Below are 11,740 nucleotides of genomic sequence, written 5' to 3' on the forward strand. Positions count from 1 at the left end.
TTTTGGAATAGAGAGATAATACATACCAATAAATCTTTAGGGTTAAAATAGCACGGTTTAGCCAATTTTCGGACTGGTCATTCAAAAATAGTCAGTGTTTGCTAAGTCATTGAAAAATAGCCACTATTTTGCTGCAACAGAGACCGGTCCAGCATAATATACTGGAGTTCGGTGCACCTGTGTATGAACTTCCAGCATATTATGCTGGACCGATATACTTTGCTGGCTCCAGTATAATATACTGAGACTGGAGCACCGATGCTCCAAACTCCAGTTTATTATGCTGGACCGGTATATTATACTGGAACTCCAGTATATTATGCTGGAGTATTTTTCCGGATTTTGAGCAGTGATTTCGTTCAGATTTATCTTTACATGAAAAGTGGCTAAATTTCGATTACTTTTGAAACATGACTATTTTTGAATGACCACCTGTAAATCTGACTATTTTTGAATTTCTCTCATCTTTAGGTGACCACGTTAAGTCAAGTTTTAATTAACGGCAAAGGGTCTGCTATGTCCCTCTACTATTAACAATTGTTTAAAAATGTCCTTCGTTATACTATTTGGCTGTTTAAGTCCCTACCGTTATACTATCACACAAATATACTCCTAATTTTAACGGAGTGCCAGGTGGCAGCTCAGGAACAAAAGGATCTACCCTCTATTTTAATAGCCTGATCCAATTAAAACCCACCCCTAATTTTTTGCCCATTACCGACCCGACCCTTTTGCATCAAATTCAATCCACAGTTCATGGCAAATTGGCCTAATACCGCCATTTTCATCTTCTTCATACCAACTTTTACCATTAAGCTTCATGTTTCACCACTTGATCGAATGAACAATCAGGAAAAAGAAGTAATTCCATGTGGTAGAACATTTTTAGTTTCCTTGTTTTTCAAAGAAAAGGAAATTTCTTCAATTTATTTCTCACTCTAACCGAAATGAAAAAATAATATCTCATGGTTAGAAATTAGGTTTGTGAGATTCCACATTTTTTCAATCAAGGTTTTCGAAAAATGCCATAAAAAGAAGAAAGAAAGATTAGAAAGCATAACTACTCTCGGTTCTTCACAATTTTCGGGTATAATTGTAAAAAAAATTTGAAAACTCATTTGCTTTGGAATTATAAATTTGTTGACAGATTCAAATCTGATGGGGCAATATTTGTTGAGCTTAAAATTGAAGATATCTATTAAATTTGAAGAGCAAAAATTAAATACACCATTGAGCTCTTTTGGGTATTGAATCATTAAATCTGAAATTTTTATATGATTTATTTGTTGGAGTTTTGGTGTTGTTTGAGTCGTGAAGTTGCAAATCACTTAACGAACTGATTTCAATATATTGTTGCTACATGATAAATTTAGAAACCTAATCATTAAGGATATGTATGAAGATGTTCTTTTGAATTTTTTTAAAAGAAAAAAACCCAAAGTTGAGCAAATTGGGTCGGGTAATGCATGGATGAAAAATTAGGGGTTGGTTTTAATTGGATCTTGCTTTTAAAACAAAGGGTGGGTCCTTTTGTTCCTGAGCCGCCACGTGGCACTCCGTTAAAATTAGGGGTATATTTGTGTGATAGTATAACGGTAGGGACTTAAACGGGCAAATAGTAACGAAGGACATTTTTAAACAATTGTTAATAGTAAAGGGACATATTAGACCCTTTACCGTTTAATTAATTTAACTTTTGAAAGCACACTAGTCACAAACTGATAGAGTAATTCTTCTAATTTAACTTGACTATGAATTCTTATAAAATGAAATTTAACATCTTTATTCTAATGTTTAAATTTTTGTTACACGTGTAATGCATTTATTGGTTTAATCACGATTCAGGGTAAAGCTTTCTCCTAAGTCACAAGTACCATATTTGGATAAAATATTTCCAACTAGCATGATCTCTTTACTTTCTTTGTCTTTTTGGCCTGCTCTTACTCCACATTCAACAGGAAAAAATTGCTACTAGTAATTCATGTTTTTTTCCCCCTCAATAAATGAAAGTGCAAATCTCTTGTGATAAAACACATCAAATTTATTCAGCAAAGCTATCATTCATTTTCAGCATCATTTCTACAAAGAACCTTTCATTTTTCTTCACTTACCATCTTTGCCTTCCAAAATAGGGCCTACCGGCTAGTATCGACCTGGTGGTGCAAAGGCATTTTCCACCTATACACCCTTACTAAATGCTTTCAAGGACCCCAACCCAAGCCCTCAAAATGTTCTTAACAATGAGCTGCAAAAGCAATTGGGATAGATTAAGCTTCAGGATAGCTGCAAAGGGAGCATATTTTTAAACGCCGTCTGCTATGGCTTGATTTCTGGCAAAGATACTTCATATATCCTGCTGTTATCCGCGTCTAGAACAGAATCCTATCTTGGTAAATGTCCAATGCCTGTATAACCTTCTCTATCAGTAATTTCCTATGTAACCTATACCTGCCAAATGAGAGCAATATGTTAAGTTCGTTCTGCTTGCTTTGAGGCAAGATACAATGATTCTGCATGCAATGACAACTTATTTGATATATTACGTACTTTATTGCTGCTTCAAGTGTTCTCCTGCAGTCGGGCATAGAATCTGTTCACAGTAAACCAAGAAAATGAATAAAAATGTTGGACAACTTTATGACATGAATAGTGATAACTGTTACAAAGGCAACCAATGAAATTACGGCAACTGTGTTAAATCATGGCAAAAACCAAGAATTTTAGTGTTCATGTGAATAGTCAGTCAGTACTGGATCGATGAAAATCAAATCTATCAAAGTAAATCCACATTCAAATCATCATAACTACCCGGATTTTTTTGTCTACAAAATACAGGTGACCACCAAAGCCAAAATTATTCTACCAGAAATTTGGTAGAAACAGCAATGACGCATAAAAAATGGGCTTATCTTTCTTCTTAACATGCATCGTTCCATAGAAGTGCACAATATAAGTTTACCTAGGATTTTCTGGTCTTCGTCAGAAGTTGTGGGGAATTCTGCAAGCATCTGGTGGCATTCTTCTTGCAGTTCTTTTACTGCTTTCCTCTCTAAACTTGGAATTGGAAGGAGATCTCCATCTGACCAAGTAGGCAACGTTCTTGCTGCTGCTATGATTGCTCCATCGACAAAACTATCTCCATCATTCGATAGCCTACCTGCTACAAGTTTTAAACAAGAATTCTGGACATTAATTGCACAGCTAGATTGGATAAGAGGAGCTAGTATATAAAAAAGATTCTGTACGACCCATACTGTTATGGTAATATTCTCCAGGGAGGCCAGATATGTTAAAGACCGATAAGAAAGTGTCTAGATGAATTTTGGCATCTCCAGTGAAATGAATGACATCCCAAGGGTTCTGCAATATCAAAGATATATAGTCAGTGTCAAAAAAAAAGAAGAGCAGTCACATCTAAATTCATTTCCATGTCATGGAGATGGCCTTGAAAACTAATTAAATCATAAGCTCTGTCAAGGTAATTCTTACACGATGCAATACGGATGACTATCTTTTCTCTTTCTTCCTCTGATTCAGTACAAATATCTAAATTCTTTGAGCGTCATCGAGCAAAACTAATTAAATTAAAACTCAAGCCTACTCAAAATTCTATGTTTAAATGCCCAAATTAGTCTATTCTCCATTTATAACACGCACCTCAGAAGCTGGAGACAAGGACAATAACTGGGGGGGGGGGGGAATTCCTTCACTCTAACCCTTTTCTCTTTCACTTTTTAGTTTATCTCATCTTCATTTTACTTTCATCTTCACTTGTCAGGGCTTAATGAGCTATCCATAATCTCCAATATTTATGGATAGTAGATATTAACTGTCCGTTTACAGCGGTTTCTTGTCATTCATTTACTGTTGCATTCTTCTAAAACAGATTATGGCGATGAATATCACTACACAAAGTCAGTAGTACAAGGGGCTTCGAGTTGGAATTTTTCATACTTTCAGCAGAAAAAGCACAACACAGCTACTTTTTCTCGGGAAGAGTTACGAAAGACTACATTACCACAGGTGATGAAAAACCATATCTCTGCATGAAAAAATTATTCTTCTGTCCAGCCATGTAATCAACAGTCATCTGCAAGAATTCATAAAGGCCATTTTAGGTCATATTAGCAAGTTATGCAATAGAATGTGAGAAAGCATGGGAGAAAATATTATTATTCACATGTCTTAACAATGATACAATGAGCCCTATATATATATATATAATACATGTCTTACTCCTAATACATATGGGATTAAGGTTATTTAATACTATTTAACTACCAAACTAACACTCCCCCTCAAGCTGGTGCATATAAATCATATGTACCGAGCTTGTTACATATATAACTAATACGAGGACCAGTGAGGGACTTGGTGAAAATATCAGCAAGCTGATCATTCGACTTCACAAATTTTGTAGCAATATCTCCTGAGAGTATCTTTTCTCTGATGAAGTGAAAATCAATCTCAATATGTTTAGTCCTCTCATGGAACACCGGATTTGATGCAATATGAAGGGCAACTTGATTATCGCACACAAGTTCCATCTGGGGATGTCACCAAATTTCAACTTCTTGAGCAATTGTTTGATCCAAATTAGCTCACATGTTGCCATAGTCATTGCTCGATATTCTGCTTCTGCACTAGATCGAGCAACTACATTTTGTTTCTTGCTCTTCCAAAACACCAAATTGCCTCCTACTAAAACACAATATCCAGACGTAGAACGTCTGTCACGCGCTCGCCGGAACCCTAGCTTCTGACAGCGCGTGTGGAGGGTTCTGCAGGAGATGTTCACTGGGGTTTGGTCGCCGGACGATGACGGATCTTGTGGTAGTGTTGGATTTTGCACAACACTGACGGGGAGAGAGATAACGCAAACAACTTTGAAAAAGTCGCCGGAAAATTGAGGCATGACGACTTCTGCTTTGTATTCTAGTTCCCGGATGTGTCTCACCACTACGACTTTGATACCATGTGAGAAAGCACGGGAGAAAATATTATTATTCACATGTCTTAACAATGATACAATGAGCCCTATATATATATATATATATATAAAATACATGTCCTACTCCTAATACATATGGGATTAAGGTTATTTAATACTATTTAACTACCAAACTAACAAGTAATAAAGATAAGCAGGGCCGCATATAATTCAGGTGGTGACATCCATCACAAATACATTACCAACTATCTAGAAATGATAATCCTTCATTAAGTACACATTATCAAAAAACTAAATAAGGTCAAAATAGGACAAACAAGAATCTCATTAACAATTTTCCTTTCAATTCACCATCCAAAGAAGAAATAATTTTAAAATTTCCTTTCTCATTCGTTCCCCCATCATGGAAAATCTTAAAAAGCAACACCAAGAAATAAAGCTAGAAGGAGACAAACGAGAATGCTATTTAAGAAGATCATTCACAAAAGAAATACTAGCAACTAATGCATGTAGAAGAGAGAGGACACAATTTTCATAATGCTTCTATTCTCATTAAAAACAGAGCAGCACAGTGAATTTAACCTTATAATCTGACAAGCTGTCACATTAGAAGGAAGCATAACGTGTAACAAAGATCATAATACCGCTTTAGCATCATTGCTACTTATATCCCATGCCTGTCACGTGTCACCAATGCAAAACTACCTCTTTCAGTGATCAATTATACAAGTTTCCCATCTTTCCTGCGTAATATAGCTTTAGCATCATCGCTACTTATATCCCGTGCCTGTCACCTTGACCTATGCAAAACTACCTAATTCGGTGATCAATTATACAGTTTCCCATTTTTTTCTTTTCTTTTTTCCTTGCTGCAAAAGGCGAGGCTTCACATGCTGTTGAACAGGAAAGGAAGTCAGTGGCATCAAATAGGCCATCCTTAAATATGCAAGATTGTGATGTAAGAAACGCCTTTGGGGCGTAGAATAAGCAAGGCTCTGATGTAAGAAATGCATCCTTAAAAATAAGATAGCCCTGCATATCATATATTATGACCTATGATAAGCAAGAAAATGGAGTACAAATATTTTCTGCACCATTTAATGTAAGAAATGCCTTTTGGGCAGAACATAAGCATGTGAGTCATGCATTTTCTCCCACTCCCCACATACCATCTTCTCCAAATGAATTATCCAAAATAAGTAGACTCATTGACAAAGCTAGTTACTTTTTTTGATTAGGCAAGGTAAACATTTACAAGGCTAGTTATTTTCTCTATGCAATAAGCTGCGCCTACTAATACACACACATCACAATTCAAATGAAGCCCTCACTAGATCTAGACCGCTAAGAAGATTTACCTCATCTCCTTTTCTAATTCTTTGTCCTGCATTTATCATCACCTCCAGCATGCGGTCCTTGAAGCGCCAATGGAAAAAGCAGTTTGGCTGGAAAGAATGATTCATCATATCTGGAGAAGAGATGAGTAAAATATTAGAAGGATTTTCTCTCAAAACAAAGTTTGATCTAAAATGCTAAGATAATTGCAAGCAGATCTTCCTTGAAAATAAGAAGAATCCCTGACTAATAAGTTTTTAGTTTTTGAGTTGTCTCTTAAACACCAGCCACATTGGGATTGAGACACAGTAGTAGTTCCTGCTGACGTTCTTTTGTTGTTGTAAGCTGTAATATTAGTTCAACACCTTTCAGGTTCCTGAACATCTACAGATTTGACTGGCTTTAATAGATTAAAGCACACTTTTATTATATCTATTTCTTTTTGTGGAAGTTTCTAAAATATGTGAATTACAAAAGAAGCCATAATTCGCAGTTCGCACAGCTACATCGCCAATCAACATCAAACTTTAGGGCTAGAAAGTCAAAGACTCAACGAGATAACAGTTACTTATCTTTGCTTAGCAATTAATGGAGAGAGAAGAAAAATAGCAATACCATTAACAAGTCTTTCACGTCATATCAAGTCAAAGGTACTGGCACTGTTAATAGATCTTAGTCACCAATTTTCCTCTCATAATCACCATTTTTCTTCCAGCTATCAGTGTCCTTCAGTAGCTCACAATGTTCCTTCGCATTTTCAAGAAATTTTCCATAAAAACGGAAGGGGGAAAAGAAAAGAAAGCAAGCACAATTTCTCGTCCTCAAATCGAATTTAGATAGAGCATTTGACCAGGACTAGATTTTCAATCAACAAGTCCAGTACTAGAGATGTCTCATCTTGCCTCTTCTAGTATGAGACACACAGATAGACAAAAACACACACACCAAGGCTGAAACCAAGGGAGGATAGGGAAGAATCTGAGTTTTTGGGTAGAGAGGGAATTCAAAAGCTGATATAGTATTTTATTTTCGAGGGACATGTTCTCTTTGATAGAAAAATAGTAAATGGAAATTTTGGAAAACAGATTTTCCTCCTGTAAAGTACTCTCTCTGTCCCATATGGCCTGGTATGGTTTACAATGTTGACTACTTGATTAACTGCAGTCTAACATCGGAAATTGAATAATTAAAATTTTGAGAATAAACATTATACATGAGACTACATAAAACCCACTATGAACCATGTATTTCTTATAAAATGTGATCAAAGAAATATTAATTATCATTAGGGTGGAAGAAGAATGTTGTTTTCCCAGTAATGGTAAGTAGGTATGACAGAGAGGCAAAAGCTCACAAGGAGGACTGCTATTTCCAAAATTTTGGACAAAATCTTTCACATAGTACAGACTATTCTCATTTGCATGGTTTCAGGAAACTGAAAATGAAAGATATTTCTCACTGCTTAACTTGTTATTGCAGTTACATATCTGCTCTTTTGATCCAGTTCATGTAAAGATAAAAGTACACATGAGCATCACCCAAGACCAATCAAAACGAAAAATAAATAAATGATGTCATTCAGACTAACTTAAAAATATCTAAGTGAGTTCAGTCTGTCAAAATAGGGTGCTGCATTGTGTAAACAAACTTAAAGCCAACTATTTCACTATTGGAGTTTGGAGAAGGACAGAAATACAACTCTTCTCACCAGCATAAGGTACCAACAAATTTGCATCTTGAACCAGTGCACCAATTCTCATTTGCAAGTTGATGCTTCGAGATTGTGCTATACACATTGCCCAAATAAATCTCTCAGGATCCCGAGCAAGACGCTTTATTTTGAGGGGTACTGCAGAATGCTAAACAAATAAAGAAAGTCAAAAGACAGTGTTAATAGACAGGAATTTGGAGGAAAGAGATTGAACAAGATTGTCTATACCCAATTTTTCTCCCAAAACTCAAGTGCCCGTTGTTGCTGTTCTCTCATAGTTGAAGCAAGCTTCTCGTCTTGCAACTCCAAAAGGTCCTCCTACATCACACAAACCATTAAGAAGCAAGAGCGTGTGCGTGTCAGGCACAAACAGCAAGTGCTCATTTATAACTCTGGAATTGACATTCTAGAAATTACTCTACCAAGTACATGCCCAGCTGACTAATAGAAAATGCAAATCACAGAAGTGAAGAAGCTTCAACCAGATATTGCTTTTCAGTTAGATAACCAAAATGGTTCTTCCGAATTAGACTTTTTGTGCTGTTTGCAACAAATCTTTCTGACCAAAACCAGCCCAGCTGACTTACGGAAATGTAAAGCACAGAAGTGAAGAAGCTTCAACCACATATTGGTATTTCTGAATTAGACCTTTGTTGCAGAAGAGTGGTTCAACGGTCATGCAACAGAACAAGACTCAGTAGAAGAAACTTATCTTACAAATTAGAACATCTTATTCCTAAGGCACCCACGAAGGTGTGCTTTTTTGCATGGCTAGCGGCGAGAGGAGTGATTTTGATTGCTGAAAATCTGCGAAAGAGAGGAATTACACTTGTTTAGTTGGTGCTACATGTGTAAAAGCTCAGGGGAAGAAGTTGATCATCCTTTGTTGCATTGCGCTGTGTCTTCGGCTTTATGGAGGGCAATCCTGAATCTTTTTGGTATTCAATGGGTGATGCCAAGCACGGTAAAGGAAATGTTATATAGCTGGGCCAGTTTCCGTAAAGGCGTGGAAGTTCGCCCCGTTAGCTCTCGTGTGGATAGTTTGGGGGGAGAGAAATAGGAGAGCTTTTGATGGGATTAAGTCTCCTTTTTCACATCTTAAGAATAGTCTTTTATCTTTGATCGTTTTTTGGTGCACTCATATAGCCCCTACTTGTATAGAAGATTGGGCGTCTTTTGTAGAGAATAATGTTCTGATGTAAATTCTCTACTTTTTGGTATACTTCCTGTATACGGGAGTTCTCTCCCTTTTGATTAATACAATTTACCTTATCAAAAAAAATGTCCTAAGGTCACATAACAGTGTGAATATCACAAAAGCTTTTTTCTTTTCACACATTTCAAGTTACTCCAACTTGAACCTCGGCAGCACCATAACAAAATGAGGATTAGTTTTGTGAATGCATAGCATTTCTGTAGAATCTTCTTGAAAATATTACATTAATTATAAGCATCAAAATTTGGATGATACTCATATTCAAACCTCGGTGGCTAGAAGGAAGCTAGTGCATTCATCATCACTAGGTAAGAAGTCTCCATAAAGCTGCCAAAAGTTGTCCTTGCAATCAAAAGCATATAAAAGAAGGCATGCCAACCTCAGATCCGAATCTGTCTGCCATAAAAAGGTAAACTATTAAAAAATAACAAGAGATCTTGGAATACCAAAATAAAAATGACAAAATCAAAGAATAAACAACTAAAAATGCTGATAAATATTGTCCCATGTGAACCATCAGAAAAGATTTAATAGGAAAAAATGCGTCTTTTTACCTCAGGATTAGTTGAATTGATAATGTCGAATATTGGATGTCCCACAGGTATGATATCTGGAAAAAACATCCAAGGAAGCTTTTTGCTTATGGTTAACATCAGTTCTAGAGGAATTTCCATTATTACCTGCATGACAAACAAACCTCCTCATTCATTGACCTGTAAAGATTTTAGTGATAACGAAAAGGTGTGAAGATAATCAATGACAAAAGAGGAATCAAAAGTCAAGCTAATGCCAAGTGAATTAGACACAGTCTAAAACTAAAGGCGAAGATAGAATACACTACAGCAGGAGAAGAATTAGAAGTGCCAAGACACTGGCCCTATATAACTTATCGTTGTTTTAAAGTAAATGAGTGAAATAAACTAAGGATACTCATCCCAGAAAGAAGGGAGGGAGAGTAGATTAAAGGGTATTATAATTTTTGCATGTCCTTTTTTCCACTCAGTCCAATTTTCGGTGGTAGATGAAGTTCATCGTTAGGTACAGCTAAACATTGATGGATCACCGAATTCGACACTGCTTCCAATGGTAAAGCTATATATTCCTTCAGGAGAATGAAAACTTTCCACATATAAACATAGTGTAAGGTAGTGCTCACCCTAGCTCGACGGAGAGGCTCCACATCTCTGGAAGCAAACACTCCATACCCATCCGGTCCCTCCCTGAATTCAATTCCGTAGGCTCGAAAACTTCTAACATATCCTATTTTATAGAAATCAGGATCTGCCAGTTCCAGCTGTTCATGAAGAAATATTATATCACCATAATCAACAGTAAGAACAAAAGAAAATAAGGATAATTTGAAATAACCAAATAGAACATATAGGAAAAATATATATATTCAACGGCTTCTCAAAAGAAAATCAAAGGACAAAGACAAAGAAAAGAGAGGGAATTTAACCATTACAGTAACTATGTAATAACGGAGATGAAATATCTATACATGAAATGTGAGAGTGAACATCTAACTGAAAATGTTAAGGCATATAGGAAAAAGTATGCAGTGCCGAAACTCTTACAGCAGAAAAGAGCACTTGAACAATGAGCTTACTATTGTTATATATAATATATAATTTATATAATTATCATTAATAAGAGATTTCAATGTTTTTTCTTTTTCCTTTTTTTGAATTTAGTTGAGGTTGTCTGGTTTCTTCTCTCTCGTTATTTAGTGCATTCACCCCGCTTCAATTTTGGTCTTTCCTCCTCTATATACATTCATTCTTTTTGCTGTTTCTGAAGATTTCACTTTCCAATTTCAACTCAGTTTTCTTGAATTAGTTATTTCTCTTTATAGAGCAACAAGTAAGTCATTATATCTCATTAGTATATAAATTTTATAAAAATAAATTTAAGGTATCTTATTATTGTTTGTTTTTAGGCCCCCAATTCTATTGAGCTGGCCCTGATGATTAACTAACAGGAACTTCAAGAACATGAAAAAGAAGAAAACTTTTGGAAAGTAAAAGGTACCTGAGAAGCAGGAGTATCATGGGGTTGAGAAGGGGGTGTAAAAAGAGGAAATGCAGAAGGAGTTGGAGAAGAATCATAACCCTCTAGAGTGGAAGAAGTTGCAGCGCCATTAGCACTTGCAGTAACTCTCAAGGGTCTGCTTCTTCCCTTGTTACTACTACATATAATAATGGGTTGCTTTTGCAACGGTGCAGCACATCCTTGTCTCCACAACTGGTTCAATCAAATATATAATCAACAACCAGAAATAAAGAAAAAAAAACATTGTTGGGTGTTTTGGATTTGTTACCTGATGCTGAAACTCTGGCTGGTGGAACAAGTTTGTTGGTTGTTGAATTAGAATGGTTGAAGAAACCATTTTTACAGCGCTGTATTGGGAATGAGCTGAAAATTTTAGTGGAATTTCAGTAAAGAGAATTGTTTCATAGATGTATTTTAGGTTCTTGGAACGTTATCCACTCTACTGTCAGCATAACAAACCCACAAGGGGTTTTTC

The 11,740-nt window shown here is 36.0% G+C and overlaps 1 protein-coding gene across 2 annotated transcripts; it reads right to left on the reverse strand.

The window, feature by feature from the left end:
• Window positions 1–2,020: 2,020 nt before the first annotated feature.
• LOC104222966 (protein PLASTID TRANSCRIPTIONALLY ACTIVE 14) lies at window positions 2,021–11,726 on the reverse strand. 2 transcript variants are annotated; one of them, XM_009774309.2, is made up of 13 exons: window positions 11,534–11,726; window positions 11,245–11,457; window positions 10,370–10,507; window positions 9,768–9,893; window positions 9,481–9,609; window positions 8,226–8,315; window positions 7,995–8,145; window positions 6,310–6,419; window positions 4,019–4,090; window positions 3,255–3,360; window positions 2,960–3,157; window positions 2,548–2,590; window positions 2,021–2,448 (listed from the first exon to the last, which is right to left on the reverse strand). In XM_009774309.2, the coding sequence occupies exons 1-13, from the start codon at window positions 11,600–11,602 to the stop codon at window positions 2,370–2,372; spliced, it is 1,524 nt and encodes a 507-aa protein (XP_009772611.1). In that variant the 5' UTR covers window positions 11,603–11,726; the 3' UTR covers window positions 2,021–2,369. The 2 variants fall into 2 exon arrangements, with proteins under 2 accessions (XP_009772611.1, XP_009772610.1); XM_009774308.2 differs by having other exon boundaries at window positions 2,960–3,160; window positions 11,534–11,725.
• Between the last annotated feature and the right edge of the window lie 14 nt (window positions 11,727–11,740).

Source organism: Nicotiana sylvestris, chromosome 2 (assembly GCF_000393655.2).
Source record: "Nicotiana sylvestris chromosome 2, ASM39365v2, whole genome shotgun sequence".
Classification (NCBI taxonomy): domain Eukaryota; kingdom Viridiplantae; phylum Streptophyta; class Magnoliopsida; order Solanales; family Solanaceae; genus Nicotiana; species Nicotiana sylvestris.

Excerpts from the sequence above, each read along its gene's own strand:
- LOC104222966 (XM_009774308.2), bottom strand. The coding sequence starts at position 11,602 with ATGGTTTCTTCAACCATTCTAATTCAACAACCAACAAACTTGTTCCAC. Across the intron at positions 11,458-11,533 it reads AGCCAGAGTTTCAGCATCAG|TTGTGGAGACAAGGATGTGC; the intron begins GTAACAAATCCA and ends TGATTGAACCAG. Across the intron at positions 3,361-4,018 it reads ATGGTTTTTCATCACCTGTG|AACCCTTGGGATGTCATTCA; the intron begins GTAATGTAGTCT and ends TTGATATTGCAG.